The 18,658-nt window shown below is 40.8% G+C and overlaps 1 protein-coding gene across 2 annotated transcripts in view; it reads right to left on the bottom strand.

Moving 5' to 3' along the window:
* The window catches only part of scg3 (secretogranin III), a 60,171-nt gene that overhangs the window by 7,468 nt on the left and 34,045 nt on the right, over nucleotides 1-18,658 (bottom strand). For both annotated transcript variants that reach the window (XM_072278197.1, XM_072278196.1), the window contains exons 8-10: nucleotides 17,618-17,734; nucleotides 6,936-7,019; nucleotides 6,712-6,825 (exon numbers count right to left, since the gene is read on the bottom strand). In XM_072278197.1, the coding sequence (XP_072134298.1) occupies nucleotides 6,712-6,825; nucleotides 6,936-7,019; nucleotides 17,618-17,734 (315 nt within the window). The remainder of the gene's footprint in view (nucleotides 1-6,711; nucleotides 6,826-6,935; nucleotides 7,020-17,617; nucleotides 17,735-18,658) is intronic.

Raw genomic sequence — 18,658 nt, 5'->3', positions numbered from 1 at the left:
AGTTGAATTTTTTGATGAGTCACAGACTGATAGAATTCAGAGGAGTATAATATATTATATTACATATCTTGTCATGGAACTCTTTCTCTTCATCATGTTTTCATATTCTGATGTACACAGCTAAATGAGAATCAGAATAGGGTATGTAGCAAACAATTCCCTATTCTAATTCCCAATTCACTATTATTATTTCTAAATATGTTACAGGATAGGCATAGTAAATTTCAATTGTATTTGCTGTTAGGGCATATTCTCAAGCTAAGATATATAGCAAATATTAACTACAACCAATCTTTAGACCTGAACATGGATTGTAGATTAAATTTAAAATGCAGTCCTGGACAATAGTTTCCTGAAACTCTAGACTGGAGTTGACTGCAAACCAGACAATGCTGATTAACATTAATTTTGGGTGTCTGGAGTGTGGGTGCAAAGAAGGAGGTGTGTGAAAACTGTAAGGACACATTGTACAGTAGATACATTGTAGCTGTAGAATTGTCCTGCTGCTGCCTTTGATCTGTAACATACAAAATGCCATGTAATATTGGGTCAAACAGTCCTCTTCCTCTGAGAGTGTCTTATTTTGCTGAATAAAACACTTGTGTGTCTATCGGCTTCAGTGTCTACCTGGTGACTTTGTTCACATTACAAACAAGATTTGTAAGTTACTACTCTTAAAATCCTCTGCATTCTCAGTGAGAATAAAGCTGTTTACTATTCACAACTGAATTTTGCTTTCCAGTTGGACATCATAATCAGAACGTGATCACTCATTCCATGCACTATAGTAAGACAGTCATTGGTAGTGGTGGTTGTCCATTATGTCACAGAGTACTTATATCATTACCTAGAACTCTGTTCAGGAAAGCAAATAAAACACACTATGACTATGCAACACACACAAAATGCTGGAGGAACTCAGCAGGCCAGGCAGCAACTTAGGAAAATGGGTAAACAGTCGATGTTTTGGGCTGAAACACTTTATCAGGACCTGATGAATGGTCTCAGCCCAAGATTGACTGTTTACTCTTTTTCCATAGATGCTGCCTGGCCTGCTGAGTTCCTGCAGCATTTTGTGTGTGTCGTCTAGATCTCCCGCATCTGCAGACTTTCTCGACACCACGACTGTGCTCTGCTTTGCTACTACTTTTGTCCCCTGACTTATTTTTCAACAGAGTAGCCCTGACTCGGCTTTAGAATGAGTGTAACTTCTGATTACCCAGAGAAACATAGAAACATAGAAAATAGGCGCAGGAGTAGGCCATTCGGCCCTTCGAGCCTGCACCGCCATTTATTATGATCATGGCTGATCATCCAACTCAGAACCCCGCCCCAGCCTTCCCTCCATACCCCCTGATCCCTGTAGCCACAAGGGCCATATCTAACTCCCTCTTAAATATAGCCAATGAACTGGCCTCAACTGTTTCCTGTGGCAGAGAATTCCACAGATTCACCACTCTCTGTGTGAAGAAGTTTTTCCTCATCTGGGTCCTAAAAGGCTTCCCCTTTATCCTCAAACTGTAACCCCTCGTTCTGGACTTCCCCAACATCGGGAACAATCTTCCTGCATCTAGCCTGTCCAATCCCTTTAGGATTTTATACGTTTCAATCAGATCCCCCCTCAATCTTCTAAATTCCAACGAGTACAAGCCCAGTTCATCCAGTCTTTCTACATATGAAAGTCCTGCCATCCCAGGAATCAATCTGGTGAACCTTCTTTGTACTCCCTCTATGGCAAGGATTTCTTTCCTCAGATTAGGGGACCAAAACTGCACACAATACTCCAGGTGTGGTCTCACCAAGGCCTTGTACAACTGCAGTAGTACCTCCCTGCTCCTGTACTCGAATCCTCTCGCTATAAATGCCAGCATACCATTCGCCTTTTTCACCACCTGCTGTACATGCATGCCCACTTTCAATGACTGGTGTATAATGACACCCAGGTCTCGTTGCACCTCCCCTTTTCCTAATCGGCCACCATTCAAATAATAATCTGTTTTCCTATTTTTGCCACCAAAGTAGATAACTTCACATTTATCCACATTAAATTGCATCTGCCATGAATTTGCCCACTCACCCAACCTATCCAAGTCACCCTGCATCCTCTTAGCATCCTCCTCACAGCTAACACTGCCGCCCAGCTTCGTGTCATCCGCGAACTTGGAGATGCTGCATTTAATTCCCTCATCCAAGTCATTAATATATATTGTAAACAACTGGGGTCCCAGCACTGAGCCTTGCGGTACCCCACTAGTCACTGCCTGCCATCCTGAAAAGGTCCCGTTTATTCCCACTCTTTGCTTCCTCTCTGCTAACCAATTCTCTATCCACATCAATACCTTACCCCCAATACCGTGTGCTTTAAGTTTGCACACTAATCTCCTGTGTGGGAACTTGTCAAAAGCCTTTTGAAAATCCAAATATACCACATCCACTGGTTCTCCCCTATCCACTCTACTAGTTACATCCTCAAAAAATTCTATGAGATTCGTCAGACATGATTTTCCTTTCACAAATCCATGCTGACTTTGTCCGATCATTTCACCGCTTTCCAAATGTGCTGTTTTCACATCTTTGATAACTGACTCCAGCAGTTTCCCCACCACCGACGTTAGGCTAACTGGTCTATAATTCCCCGGTTTCTCTCTCCCTCCTTTTTTAAAAAGTGGGGTTACATTAGCCACCCTCCAATCCTCAGGAACTAGTCCAGAATCTAACGAGTTTTGAAAAATTATCACTAATGCATCCATATTTCTTGGGCTACTTCCTTAAGCACTCCGGGATGCAGCCCATCTGGCCCTGGGGATTTATCTGCCTTCAATCCCTTCAATTTACCTAACACCACTTCCCTACTAACATGTATTTCGCTCAGTTCCTCCATCTCACTGGACCCTCTGTCCCCTACTATTTCTGGAAGATTATTTATGTCCTCCTTAGTGAAGACAGAACCAAAGTAATTATTCAATTTGTCTGCCATGTCCTTGCTCCCCATAATCAATTCACCTGTTTCTGTCTGCAGGGGACCTACATTTGTCTTTACCAGTCTTTTCCTTTTTACATATCTATAAAAGCTTTTACAGTCAGTTTTTATGTTCCCTGCCAGTTTTCTCTCATAATCTTTTTTCCCCTTCCTAATTAAGCCCTTTGTCCTCCTCTGCTTGTCCTCAGGTGAGCCACTTTTTCTGGCTAATTTGTATGCTTCTTCTTTGGAATTGATACTATCCCTAATTTCTCTTGTCAGCCACGGGTGCACTACCTTCCTTGATTTATTCTTTTGCCAAACTGGGATGAACAATTGTTGTAGTTCATCCATGCAATCTTTAAATGCTTGCCATTGCATATCCACCGTCAATCCTTTAAGTGTCATTTGCCAGTCTATCTTAGCTAATTCACGTCTCATACCTTCAAAGTTACCCCTCTTTAAGTTCAGAACCTTTGTTTCTGAATTAGCTATGTCACTCTCCATCTTAATGAAGAATTCCACCATATTATGGTCACTCTTACCCAAGGGGCCTCTCACGACAAGATTGCTAATTAACCCTTCCTCATTGCTCAAAACCCAGTCTAGAATAGCCTGTTCTCTAGTTGGTTCCTCGACATGTTGGTTCAAAAAACCATCCCGCATACATTTCAAGAAATCCTCTTCCTCAGCACCTTTACCAATTTGGTTCACCCAATCTACGTGTAGATTGAAGTCACCCATTATAACTGCTGTTCCTTTATTACACACATTTCTAATTTCCTGTTTAATACCATCTCTAACCTCACTACTACTGTTAGGTGGCCTGTACACAACTCCCACCAGCGTTTTCTGCCCCTTAGTGTTATGCAGCTCTACCCATATCGATTCCACATCTTCCTGGCTTATGTCCTTCCTTTCTATTGCGTTAATCTCATCTTTAACCAGCAACGCCACCCCAACTTTCTTTCATGTCTATCCCTCCTGAATATTGAATATCCCTGAATGTTGAGCTCCCATCCTTGGTCACCCTGGCGCCATGTCTCTGTGATCCCAACTATATCATAATCATTAATAACAATCTGCACTTTCAATTCATCCACCTTGTTACGAATGCTCCTTGCATTGACACACAAAGCCTTCAGGTGCTCTTTTACAACTCTCTTAGCCCTTATACAATTATGTTGAAAAGTGGCCCTTTTGGATGCTTGCCCTGGATTTGTCAGCCTGCCACTTTTACTTTTCTCCTTACTATTTTTTGCTTCTACCCTCACTTTACACCCCTCTGTCTCTCTGCACTGGTTCCCATCCCCCTGTTGTGAACTAACCTCCTCTCGCCTAGCCTCTTTAATTTGATTCCCACCCCCCAACCATTCTAGTTTAAAGTCACCTCAGTAGCCCTCGCTAATCTCCCTGCCAGGATATTGGTCCCCCTAGGATTCAAGTGGAACCCGTCCTTTTTGTACAGGTCACGCCTGTGCCAAAAGAGGTCCCAATGATCCAAAAACTTGAATCCCTGCCTCCTGCTCCAATCCCTCAGCCACGCATTTATCCTCCACCTCATCGCATTCCTACTCTCACTGTCGCGTGGCACAGGCAGTAATCCCGAGATTACTACCTTTGCAGTCCTTTTTCTCAACTCCCTTCCTAGCTCCCTATATTCTCCTGTCAGGACCTCTTCCCTTTTTCTATCTATGTCATTGGTACCTATATGTACCATGACCTCTGGCTCCTCACCCTCCCACTTCAGAATATCTTGAACACGATCAGAAATATCCCGGACCCTGGCACCAGGGAGGCAAACTACCATCCGGGTCTCTGGACTGCCTCCACAGAATCACCTATCTGACCCCCTTACTATCGAGTCCCCTATCACAACTGCCCTCCTCTTCCTTTCCCTACCCTTCTGAGCTACAGGGCCGGACTCTGTGCCGGAGGCACGGCCACTGTCGCTGCCCCCGGGTAAGCTGTCCCCCCCAACAGTACTCAAACAGGAGTACCTATTGTTAAGGGGCACAGCCACCAGGGTACTCTCTATTACCTGACTCTTCCCCTTCCCCCTCCTAACCGTGACCCACTTGTCTGCCTCCCGTGGCCCCGGTGTGACCACCTGCCTGTAACTCCTCTCTATCAACTCCTCACTCTCCCTGACCAGACGAAGGTCATCGAGCTGCAGCTCCAGTTCCGTAACGCGGTCCCTTAGGAGCTGCATCTCGATGCACTCGGCGCAGATGTAGACGTCCGGGAGGCTTGGAGACTCCAGGGCCTCCCACATCCGACACTGAGAACAACAAACTGCCCTCACACTCATACTGCCCCTCTCCTCAAATAACAACAGAAAATGAATACCAAACCTTCCTCGCCTCGCCCGTTTCCGCCTAAGCCTGTTGAGCCGAAGCCCTTAAGTCTTCACTCTGCTCCCGGCTCACTCTGCTGCCCGCAAACTCCGTTGCCCGCTGTATGAGGCTCTGTTCCTTTTAAATCTGCCGCGCTGCTCAGCCCGACGTCACACGCCTGCGCAGTCCCGCCTCTCAGAACGCCGTTGGAGAAAAAAATAACAAAAATTTCAAAAATGTCTTCCTCCGCACTCCCGCTCCAACTCTCAGCAATACTCAGGGTGTTGCTTCGAAGGTGCAATAGGATTCAGATTTACTTATCACACATACATGGAGACGTACAGTGAAATGTGTCATTTGCGTTAACAGCTAACGTGTGAGGAAGAGCTGGGGGCACGCCCGCAAGTGTCGGCACAGATTCTGGAGCCAACGTTAGCACGCCCACAGTGCTCAGCACAACAACACAAGTAGCAGGAAGAGCAAAAGCTCAACAGAACAAGCCCTTTCCCGGCACGCCCACACCCACACCCACTCATACACAAACACAGACAGGCCGCCAATCCCGGTGCAAGCCACCTCCCTACCATTGGCACCAGACTCTCAGACTTTCAGGCATCTAAAGTCCAGCCCCTGGCCTGGACTCTCAGACATCAGGCCTCTGACTAACCCAGGACTTGCCGATCAAGAGCACTAAGCATTCGTTTATTTTTAACTTTAGAGTCACTTGCAGCCATCTCCCACACAAAGCTGTCTCTGAAGTCTAGTATCGCCTGTGCATTAAAAGATCTATCCTTTGTTTGAGCTTATGGTTCGAAGATTGAATGCAATAGATCAGAACACAATACCCAGTAGTGCAGAGAATTACTGACATTGACTTGTAGCTCTGAATTATTGAAAAATGTTGATAGAGGGTTATTCAAAAAACAAGATAATCTGATGAGAAAGGAGTCCTTTCTCATGAAATTGTCTGTGCATTGTTGTATGCTATCTAGCAGTACAGGTGAGATCCCCAAAAAATCATTCAGTTTATTATTCTGTCAGCCTTGGTATTTTCATATTCAACCCATTGTTTAGCATGGAGAATTCCATTCATTTTCTCAAATGAAGGAGATAAAGGTAAAGAGTTGGTAATTCCACAGTACTAAATTTAAATGTGATTTTATGTTATACCAGGGTGACGTAAAAGGATCTTGATCATGATACATCTTATAGTCAGTCTTGTGTGTGTAGTACATCGGTGACTTAACAAGATGACAAAATGTATTCCAGTCTATTGGTGCTTGCAATCTCCAATGTAACCATTCTCCATCTGCCTCTTCAATAGACATGACAAGAGAAATCAAGCATTTGGGCGGGTTCAGTCAGCGTGTATAGAATGACAGACCTTGTTGAAACAAGTAACCGTGAACTGCGTACCTTTCGAGTTTTCTGATTGATCCATTTCCTCTTTTGTGGAGTCTTCAGAATTTGCATTCTCTTTGTCCTGCTTTACAAAGTAGCTCTTCGTGCTGTCCAAGTCATCTCTGATATCTGTGGTAAGCAAAGAAGTAACTAAAGAATGTTTGGACAGTAAGCAATCCTTGAAGAAATACTTTTAACTATCGTACAAAAATAGGTTTAAGTCTAGATTCCAGATTTACCTGCTGCTCCCTTGTTTGTGGCGTAAGGTTTGACCTTACCAAGCTTGCTCTTTGTCTGGACGGCAATCATGGCATCCAAATTCTCTGCAGAAAAGGGAGAGTGAGTTTGGCCTTAAATACCAAATCATCCATGTCTTATTCAAAACAATATAACCGGGTGCAAACTTAACCAATTTGGGATGAATGGTCTGGTTTGAATGTTAGACAAAGATGAGACCTTTTAAAATATTTTCAGTTTCTTTTTCTTCTACCCTTGTCTAAAAATAGATCCTTTTATGTAATCCCAGTGAAACATGAAAAATTGATTCTGGATCACATTCAAGTTTTGTAGTTGCCTTGTTACCAACTCATAATCTGCATCTTTTCATTTAGAGTTGCATGATGTTAATGCCATCTTGATGCCTTTCCCAGATCTTCGGGAATAAATGGCCCGGCTTTACAGTAAGTGCACCATAAACTTCCAGATTGATATACCAGGCTGATGCAAATGGAGATTCCAGGCTCCTGATTAATACTTGAGGGTCCAAGATGCAGACTTTGTTAATGTGTCAGCTCCAGTTATCCTGACAATGTAGCACACACATTTTTCCAGACAACAAATTACATTGGGGTCCTTTTCCCCTACAAATGTTCACTTCCATAAGACCAAAAAACACAGGATTAGGCTTCACGGCGATTTGAATCTCTCCGCCATTCCGTCATGGCTGATTTATTATCACTCTCAATCCTATTCTCCTGCCTTCTCTGTCTTCGATGTCCTTATTAATCAAGAATCTATCAACCTCTGCTTTGGATGTTTCCTTTAGTGGGGGAGTCTAGGACCATAGGGCACAGTCTCAAAACAGAGGGACATCTCTTTCGAACAGAGATGAGGAGGAATTTCATTAGCCAGAGTGTGTTGAATCTGTGGAATTCATTGCCACAGTTAGCTGTGGAGGCCAAGTCTTTGAGTATATTTAGAGCAGAAGTTGACAGATCTCGATTAGTAAGGCATCAAAGATTGCGGGGAGAAGGCTGGAGAATGGGGTTGAAAGGAGTACTAAATCAGCCTTGATGGAATGACGGAGCAGATTCAATGGGCCATATAGCCTAAATCTGCTCCTTTGCCTTACGGACAATGGTCTTAAATATACCTAATGACTTGGCCTCCACTACCATCTGTGGCAATGAATTTCACAAATTCACCACCCTCTAGCTGAAAAAGTTTCTCCCTATATCTGTTCTAAAGGGTCATTTTTGCATTCTAAGGCTGCGCCCCTCGATCCTAGACTCCTCACTATTTGAAACATTCTTTCCACATACACTCCATCTAGACCTTTCAATATTTGATAGATTTCAATGAGATTTCCCTTCATTCTTCTAAGCTCCAGCTAGTACAGGCCCAGAGCCATCAAAAACTCCTCATATGTTGACCTTGTCATTCCAAGGGTTATTCTTGTGAACCTCCTCTGAACCCTCTCCAATTCCACTTCCGAAGGAGGAACAACTCCTACACCATCTATCTCAAATAACAGTCCAGCCCCCTGCTCTAATATATTATGTCATCATGTTGAGGTTTCTAGTACCCTGCTCTAAGTTAAAAGAATTCATATCCCTTTTACTTTATCTAACAAGGGTACAAAAATTAAATTTAATTTTAATTCATGTTTTACAAATTTGTGAGAGCTGGAGGCTAATTGACTACGATGAGGGATAGTATTTCAAAGTCATTTTCAAGCCTCACTTTTCAGTTTAAGGTTAATCTTATGAGTAAACTAACTACATTTAGAAATTGCTGGTGTAAATGTCACTGCCACAAAATGAAATAAAAGTAATTGTTTAAAGAGAGGACATTGAAACCTCAAATAGCAGGTGAGTCACCGTAGTTATTCAGTACCAGATGAATCTTATATAGAAGGTTTGTCTGAAGATAAATAAAGGATCAGTGCCTTGGCAACTAATGCTTTTATTTGCTGATTCCTGGTAAGACCATGCCATGCACATTGGTTCCCATAGCAACCAGCATCCCATGGTAAAAGCGTTTGTTTGACCATTTAGCACTTGCAGTGCAAGTTGCTGACCTTAATCAACCAATTCTGATAACATGTATTTGGGCTGTGTTGATTGTCAGAGTGGATGTTATTCATGTCTCCTGATTACAAAGAGGTTTCTAAAGAGTATTGTTCCAGTCACTTCCTTCCATTTTGCCAAAATCTGCATTCTGTTCATAAGACATAGGAGAAGAATCAGGTCACTTGACCTATGGAGACCGCTCTGATCTCACTCAAGGTTGTGGTGCTTCAAGATTTAAATATGAGCCTTCCTTGGTTATTATTGATCTCCAAAACCCTTACTGAAAATATGTTACTGTGTATAAGACAACAATAGCTTGTCATTCAGACAATCAGTTCATAAATGTGTAATGTTAGCTTGACATTTTAGAATACAAGTTTATTCTATTTAAGGTTTACATATTTCATCAATGAAACATAAGCAAAACATTAGGAATCTTACAACTAGTAGATTCAACTAACTTGTATTCATTGGGTTATGTTATCATGTTACAGGAATCAATTAAATCTGCCTGAAGATGTATATGATTAATATTCGCAGATAGACATTATTGATGTCGGTGTTCAAAATAAATTCAGGAATATGATAAAAGTCTTGTATCTTCTGGCTGTACGAACTCTACAAAGAAAAAAGGTTTGGTTTTTGGGTAGTTCAATGTTTGACATCAGTTACAATGTGACATTCAACTTTAAATCAAACAGGGCGGCACGGTAGTGTAGTGGTTAGAACAATGTTTGACAGTGGCGGCAACCTGCGTTCAGTTCCCACCACTGATTGTAAGGAGTTTGTACGTTCTCCCCATGACCGTGTGGGTTTTCTCTGGGTGCTCTGATTTCCTCCCACAGTCCAAAGATGTAATAGTTAGTTGGTTAAATGGTCATTGTAAACCGTCCCGTGATCAGGCTGGGATTAAAATCGAGGAATTGCTGGGCGGTGTGTCTGGGAAGGCCGGGAGGGTCAGTTTTAGATTAGATTAGATTTAACTTTATTGTCATTGTGCCGAGTACAGATACAAAGCCAGTGAAACGCAGTTAGCATCTAACCAGAAATGCAAAGAATAGTGTTATTTACAGAATAACTGCGAATAAAAAGTAAGTGCTACAGCACACAAATATAAAAGTACTGAGACAGTACAATACGGGTGCAATACTGCTTAGTGCTGTGATGTGAGGTTCGGCAGGGTCACAGCCTCAGGGAAGAAGCTCTTCCTGTGCCTGCTGGTGCAGGAGCGGAGGCTCCTGTAGCGCCTACAGGATGGGAAGAGAGTAAAAAGTCCATGATTAGGGTGAGATGCATCCTTGATAATGCTTTTCGCCCTGCCCAGGCAGCGTTTATGGTAGATGTTCTCAATGGTGGGCAATTGGGTGCTGGTAATCCGCTGGGCAGTTTTCACCAGCCGCTGGAGTGCTTTGCGGTCCGATACAGGGCAATTGCCATACCACACTGAGATGCAGTTGGTGAGTATGCTCTCACTGGTACAATAAATCCCAATAAATAAATAAATAAAAATGGAAATAGTTACTGTTTAAGAAACTGATGTTTGATGGGCCAGATGGCTTCTATATTCCTGCTCAACTTGTTATTTTACTTTACCTTTTAGATTTAGGTACAGATTTTAGAGATACAGTACTGTAACAGGCCCTTCTGGCCAAATGAGCCTGTGCCAATTACACTACATATACAGTATGAGTAATTAACCTACTAACCCATACGTCTTTGGAATCGGGGAGGAAACCACAGCATTCAGAGGAAATTCACACAGTCATAGGGAGAATGTAGAAACTCCCTATGACGAGGGTAGGAATCGAACCCGGGTCGCTGGTGCTATGATAGTGTTAAGTTAACACTGTGCTGCCCAAACAGGCATCTGAAGGCACTGGTTGAATCATATCAAGTTTCTGGAGGTGTGGGGCTACAAAACAAGCCTGTTTCAAATTCTTACTAAGTATTGAATTTCAGAGTGAAATCGCTAAGGTGATTGGTGTTGAGAGCATCGAACTGCGAGTGTGTGGGTAACACAAAATAATCTGCAGATGCTGGGGTCAAAGCAACACTCACAAAATGCTGGAGGAACTCAGCAGGTCGGGCAGCATCCGTGGAAACGATCGGTCGACGTTTCGGGCCGGAACCCTTCGTCAGGACTGTAGGGGGAAGGGGCAGAGGCCCTGTAGAGAAGGTGAGGGGAGGGTAGGAAGGAGAAGGCTGGTAGGTTCCAGGTGGTGCCTGAGGCACAGGGCTAGTCATTGTGAATTTGTCCGTTGGCTGGGTTGGAATTGCTGTCCTGATTCTCGGTGCAGGAAATCAAAGGTATTCCATTCTCAATCACTCTGATGTACCTAAACAATGTTTTAAAATGCATTGGCCCATTATCAGGCATGAATGCACATGGAAGATATTTAAGGCAAGATTTACATTTAGATATTATTCAGAATCATGTTTAACATCACTGGTGTATGTTCATGAAATTTACTGTTTTGTAGCAGCAGTACAGTGCAATACATAAACTAAATTACAATAATAAACAATATTAATAAAATCAGAAGTGCAGTTAAATCAATAGTAATAAGTATTTATCTAATGCTCTATCAACCATCTCTGCGTTTCACCTACTTAGAATTGAATATAAATTGCGGTATTGATACTGCCACTTTGGTTTATGCAGACAGCCATCACACAAGCATTTGTCCTCCCTGCTCCACGATCATTTTTCTCCTTTTCCCTATTGCTATCTATCTAATTTATCACTGTGTCGACACATTGTCTGCCCCTGTTGACAAGCTCCAGATGAATATTTCACATGTTCACAACCTTTAATGGAAATAAAGTCTCTTCTGCTCCGTCCTTAGTCTTTTCATTATATTTTACACCTAATATATTATCAGTCTAGATACCTGACGGTCTGTTTCCATCTGTGTGGCATTGTATCAGATCTGAAGCCTCTCTGGGTATTAATTAGAGATGGGCAATATCTGCTGGACTAGCTAATAATGCCCTTATCCAGTAAGTATGTGGCGTAAGTGATGTGCAAATCTGTATCTATTTACAACCTGAAGGAAAAATTGCTTTTAAATGCCCTTCTCTGTTTCCTTCCTGCAACCTACTGGTAATTACATGCACTGCACATCTTCTCATTACATGGGACTTAATCTTCTCCATCAGTCCCCTGTGTGGTATCTCATCAATGGCACTCTGTGTATCCAAGGACATCATTTCTTTGCAATGTTCTCCTTCTCAAGAGCAGTACTTAAATCCTTTGAAGTACAATGCATGACATTGTTTTGTCAATTGTGAGTGCCATTTTGTGCTGACATGCTAGACAAAGTATTTTATACTTAAAGTTCTTCCTCCATGAAGGCCTCTCTAAAAATGCCGCCTTGCCTCATAGTCCATTACTATGTCAGGTCAAATTTTGAGCTCAAATTCCTAAAATTAGCGTAAAATATACAAGAATCTGGCACACAATGGCAGTGCTACCAACTGGGTAAAACTGACAATTGGCGCCTAAGATTCAGGATAATTTATTGTTATTCTTCACTACACGGGTGTATAGGAGAACAATATGATTTTACTCCAGATCTGATATAGCATTAAAAAATACAATAAGCATAAAGAACACAATATAACAAAAATCACCATGGCCATCCTATGTCTGGGGATAGCTATGGCGGTGAAATCTTCCTATTTACATATAGGATGAAATAGTTCATGTTTTGCTACTTGTTATCTTTTAAACTTTTTATATAATGTTTGTTTCATCACTTTACAATAATTAGCTTAGAAGTTGCAAATGACTGTAAATTACAATAAAGTATTGTTTGGTTAAAAACATTGCATTTTATAATGGTGACAGAAAGATAGCTCTTGTAAAATCCTTTGGTTAAAAAGTTCAACTGCAAAGCATATGTATTGATAAAATTAATATTTAATATGAACTTGCTATCTATTCCAGTAATATATGCCTGCTTTATATTTACCAATGATATCTTAATATGCCTGTATGCTCTTGGGGTTGAATTTTAAAGTGATATGCTGGATGCTAATTGGAATTAATGTCAAATAATTCTTTATGTTCCTCAAATGATCGGCTTTTATGGGGTTTGATTTATTAAGCTGTAAATCTTCCGTATCAAAATGAAACCGCAGCCATATGTGGAAAGTAGACCGTAAGGAAATAGCTGATCCCACACCCCACCCCAGGTACAGATGAACACAGCAGTTAATTTCTAGCAATGCAATGCCTTGTTTTAATCACACTTGCCAGAGATACACAATAGGATTTTAAACAAAGCAGCAAACAATCTGCTGGAGGAACTCAGTGGATCTGGTACAGTCCTGTATTAGGACCGGTCTTCCACCTGAAACGTTCAAAGATCAAATTAAATTTGCCAGTTCCTTTCCTCCCATAGTTGCTGCTCGACCTGCTGGAGGATGCATCTATAACAAGGAGTGAACAATCACTACAACAGAGAGTGTTGTTGTTCTGATAATTGTAAACCGAATCCCATTCTGAGGAAGAAACTACCAATGGTACGAGATGGGTGAGCCCTCAGCCTTCTGAATCAGCTGGGATAAATCTTTTACCTAACAATACAGTTACTTAGCAGTTAACAATGGAATTATCATTGCTGGTTTATTTATTTATTTATTGAGATACAATGGGGAGTACGCTCTTCTGGCTGTCCGAGCTGTGCCGTCCAGCAGCCCTTGATTTAACCCTAGCCTAACAACGCGACAATTTACAATGACTGATTAACCTACCAACCAGTAGGTCTTTAGACTGTGGGAGGAAACCCACGCGGAACGAACAAACTCCTCACAGGCGGCGGTGGGAATTGAACCCAGATCGTCAGTACTGTAATGCGTGGTGCTAACCACTACGCTAACGTACCACTCTGACCCTCCGAATCAGTAAATGATTCCAGCCACATGGTGTTTGCTTTGATTGAATGTGATTGGAATAAGAAAAAATTTTAAATGCAGAAAAAAAGGAGACTACTATTGCCTAAAGATTGAGAAGCAATCAATTGCTGAATGCTCCACTCTCCCTTTCTTCACGGATACTGCTTGACCAGCAGAGTATCACCACTATTTTCTGTTTCTTTTTGGGTGAAAAAGATTTCAGGCCGTCACTTAATGTCCCAAGTATCTGCAAATTTCAAAGGAGTGGTAAATGTATGAGCAACTGCTTTATAACCCTGGACCACACTTTCTAGACCTTCTCTTACTTTAATGGAAGTTGTGCAATTAATTTAGACGTTACCTTCAGGGTCTTTCTTCTCTTTATCCTGATATGTTAGGGCTCACTTTCAAGGATCTCATGTTCTCAATATTTGTTGCTTATTCTGGGGCAGCACAGTAGCATAGAAGTCAGCACAATGAGTTACAGTACAGACGGCCCAGGTTCAATTCCCGCTGCCGCCTGTAAGGAGTTTCTACGTTCTCCCAGTCATCACGTGTTTCCTCCCACAGTCCAAAGACGTACCAGTTAGTAGGTTAATTTGGGCATCATAAATTGTCCTGTGATTAAGCTAGAGTTAAATCAGGGGGTTGCTGGGCAGCGTGGCTCAAAGGGTCGGAAGGGCCTACTCCACACTGTACCTCAATAAATTTATTTATTTATTATTATTTCCCTTTTGTTATATTTGCACAGCTTGTTGTCTTTCACACACCAGTTGTCCACCCTGTTGCTCTTTCATGAGATTTATTGACTATGAACTGAATCTCAGACCTGTATTTGGTGACTTATATGTTCTTTGATAATAAATTTACTTTGAACTTCTGAATTTCCCCCTATTACACACCAATGCCCATTCATATCTGTCATACCTTTGAGAAAAAAAAAGATCGGCTTCATCCAGTAAGTCATACTTGGTTAGAGAAAAGAGTGGGCGGGGCGGGAGGTAGAAAGGAAGAGGGAAAAAGAGATATTACAGGACATGGATTGAAGGAGGGTTTTGAGGGGTAGGGGTACCTGGAGAGGGAGAATATGGGGATGGGGCAGTGGGAGGGGGTTATTGAGTCCATGTATGTGATCTACATGCATGTGTGGTTGGTGTGGTACAGGCATGAGTCTGTGTGTGTGTGTGTGTGCTCCTGCACGTGCTAAGTTCATGCAGCTGATCTTGCCCTCTAATTGTCTTGAACCACCTAGACACTAGATCAAGACTTCACTCTCCAAAAGGAAGAGTTAAGTGTTACAAGAAGTCACACATAAGCATCAAAATGCTGGACTCTAAGTTATTTTACCTTGTCTCAACAGACTGCATTAGCACACGTTCTGAGTTTCACTATAGTTTGATACCACTTAGAGTATAACCTTCAATGCTCTTTAATACTGCTAATATCCAGGCTTATGCCCCTCCTCCTCACTGTAGTAGAATATGAATACAACCTTATTATAATAACTTGTTTGATCTCAATGTTTTAGTTATGTTGCTTAGCTTATTGTTTCTTTTCTTCTACAACCTCTAGGCCTTGAAAACTTAATTTTGCTGCCATCGCTACACTTGCCTGATTTGCCTTTTACAGTATTCAACACCTGTCAGGTTTTTCACGACCTCCATTGGGACTTCCCTGCTCATTTCACTTTTCCCAATTTCAACAAAAGATTTCCATTAATATATTATATATTGATTGTAGTCAAATGTTATACATAAAAATTAAATTAATTAATTAATTCAACATGTCAAATGCTAAAATAGTTTCAATTGCCAGCACAATTTGAAGTAAAACGTTGTGAATTGTTACTGAATGTGTTGCAGTTATCATGGCATTAGTAGGACCAATTATAATCCAAATGTTTGCTCATAATGGTTATATGTAAACAGGATCCATAAATGCAGTATTTTTAATAATAACATTTGCCGAGTACTTCACATTATTTTGATCTAATACATTGGAAGCTCGAAGTAATAAAGAACAGGCATTGAAAACAATGCATGTATTACTCAGCAAGCTTAAGGCTATATAAAGAAATAGAAATGAGGTTTCACTTAAGATTGGCTTTTGCGGTTTACAATGTAAATGGAAAGATGATGTAAAAAATTCGATTTTTGAAAATAATTTTTGGCTATAAGATTATACTTTAGTTATGACAAGAGTAGTTCTTTCGCTGCATGCAAATATTTTTCAAAGTCTATAAACTAGGTCGTCCCTTAGGCACACAACCCATCCACTATCTCAACCCCCTCCACCAATCCCTCTCCATGCTGTCGTTGCCTCTTATGACTTTGAAACAATTATTCCCCATTGCTTAACTTATGTTATTTAATATTTTGTCTGTATCATAAGAACATAAGAGATAGAAGCAGCTGTGGGCAATTCCCTTGGGTCTACTTCATCACATGATAATACCGGTTCTCTGTCTCAAATCCACTTTCCTGGCTAATCCAAGAAATGTATTGATTTTGTCCTTGAAAGTTATAAATAATTGTTCATCTATAGCCCCTTGAGGTAAGGAGCTCCAAAGAATTATGTGTTTAAAAAAAATCTCATCTCAACTTGACGTCGCATCCAGTGGCAATGCTAGACTCTCTATTGAGTCCTGTTGTAGGTCTCAGTGTGATCAGCTCTAAAACTCCAGTAAGTATAGGCCTTTCTTAATCTTTGCTTATAGACAATCCTTTCATCCCTGGATTTAATATATCCTTCCTAGATAAGTAAACCAAATTTGCACACTACTTTCAAAATGAGGTCTCATCAGAGCCCTGTAAAATCTCAATAAGACTTCCTTACTTGTGCACTTTAATTCTATTTCAGTAAAGGCCATATACCACCTTACCTCACAATTTATCGTTGCGCCCTAATACTTGTTTACTTCTCTTTAATGAACAATCAAAACAAGATCTCTTTGTACATAAGCACTAATCAGAAAATATTCTATCTTCACTTGTCTTCCTGCCAATCTCTAAACCTCACATGCCCCCACATTTTACCCAATCTGCCATCTTTTTCATTGCTTGTATCACCTATCTATATCCCTTTGCAGACTCCTCACAACACCCGCACTGCTTCGTTTACCAGCTCCCTGTCAATAATCAGCAACCCTGGGTAAATTAAACTGTGTCTTGTCTTCAGTGTCATTAGTATATATTCTGAACAGTCTAGGGCCCCTGAGATGCCCTATTAGTACCATTCTAAGGGAAAGAGCTATACTATTTGCATAGAACCATATAGAATCTCTAGCAAGAGAAGCAGGCCATTGAAATTAACTAGCCCATGCTTCATTTTGGAACCTTAGAATTTAAGATGGAAATTATTTTGAGAGAGAATTTAGCATTCTACACTTGGTAGCATTGTTTATGAAAACATCAGATAGAATCCAAACATAAATGATCTAAGCATTATTGAGCCATTCACTGAAGTTCTTTGATCAGGTTCTATACAATTAAAATTAATGGGCCTGTTTAGTTTCCTGGCAGAAATATGAAATCTTTAAGAGGAAACTTCACAAAAATTCTCTCTGACCTTCACGTGTACCCAAGAAAGGACTAATGTTATATATTTCAACCAAGGCTCGTTACAGAGTAGACTGAGATCATATTCTCACTGTACTTACAAGTGGTGTTCCATTGTTTTCCTGAACACAAAGATATAATGTCATCAATGTATAATTTTATAAGTATTCTCACCCAAGTATGAAACACCTTCTTCTGGTTTTATTGTTCCATATTTTACCATCATCTTCACAAAATCAATCAGCGTTTTCATGATAGTTATCAGAGTTTCCTTTTCCTTTGCATCTTGCTCTGTTATAAATAAAAAAAAGTGTAGTGTTAAATCTGCAATGTATGAATTGAAAAAAGTTTGAAATCAATTCAGAAGGAATATTGATGTAGATTTCGATTATGCAAGTCAATATTTTGAACAGAAAAGAGTTGTTTAAATTGAGATTACTTAATTGCTTTTGATACAGGAGTTAAAAAGCTGTTGATACAGAGATTAAATAGCCGAAGACTGGTGCCTACGATAATATTGTGGTTGTAGAACGCAAATGTATTGCTTCTAGAATATATTGCTTCGTTTTTTATACTGGAATGTGTTGTAAAATTGACTATTGTTTTTATGTGGTCATAGTGATAGTGGCAGAACTCTACTTCTGCAAAAAGGTTGTTAAGTTCTTTCAGCAACTGTGTGATCACTTCCCAGAGCCAGCTCAAGTAGCTGCACAACAATTTGACATTAATATTGCATTTCTTAAATAATTAAATTAATGACATGAATTTTGAGTTTAATGAATCACATATTGGGGTTTGGCAGTGAACGAATTTATGCTAGGCATAAATTAGAATTTAACCTTCAGTGAGGTCCACGTGCCAATAGGTGAAAAAGTTGTAGCACGCTGAAGAGGGGTCCTGGACCAAATGAGCTGAGCACCTGCATACATCTTTAAGCAACCAGACTGAAGAATAACTACAAATACAGGAAAATCTGTAGATGCTGCAAATCCAAAGCAACACACTCAAAATGTTGAAGAAACTCAGCAGGCCAGGCCGCATCTATAGAAAAGAATATGTTTCGGGCTGAGATCCTTCATCAGAACTGGAAAAAAAGATGAAGGTGGGGGGAGGGGAGGAAGAAGTATAAAGTTGTCGGTGATAGGAGAAACCTGCAGAGTGAGAAGGGGTGAAGTAAAGAACTGGGAAGTTCATTGGTGAAAGAAATAAAAGACT

The sequence above is a fragment of the Mobula birostris genome, chromosome 14, assembly GCF_030028105.1.
Source record: "Mobula birostris isolate sMobBir1 chromosome 14, sMobBir1.hap1, whole genome shotgun sequence".
NCBI lineage: Eukaryota > Metazoa > Chordata > Chondrichthyes > Myliobatiformes > Myliobatidae > Mobula > Mobula birostris.
The sequence above is the reverse complement of the archived record's forward strand: the minus strand, read 5'-3'. Positions and strand labels throughout refer to the sequence as shown.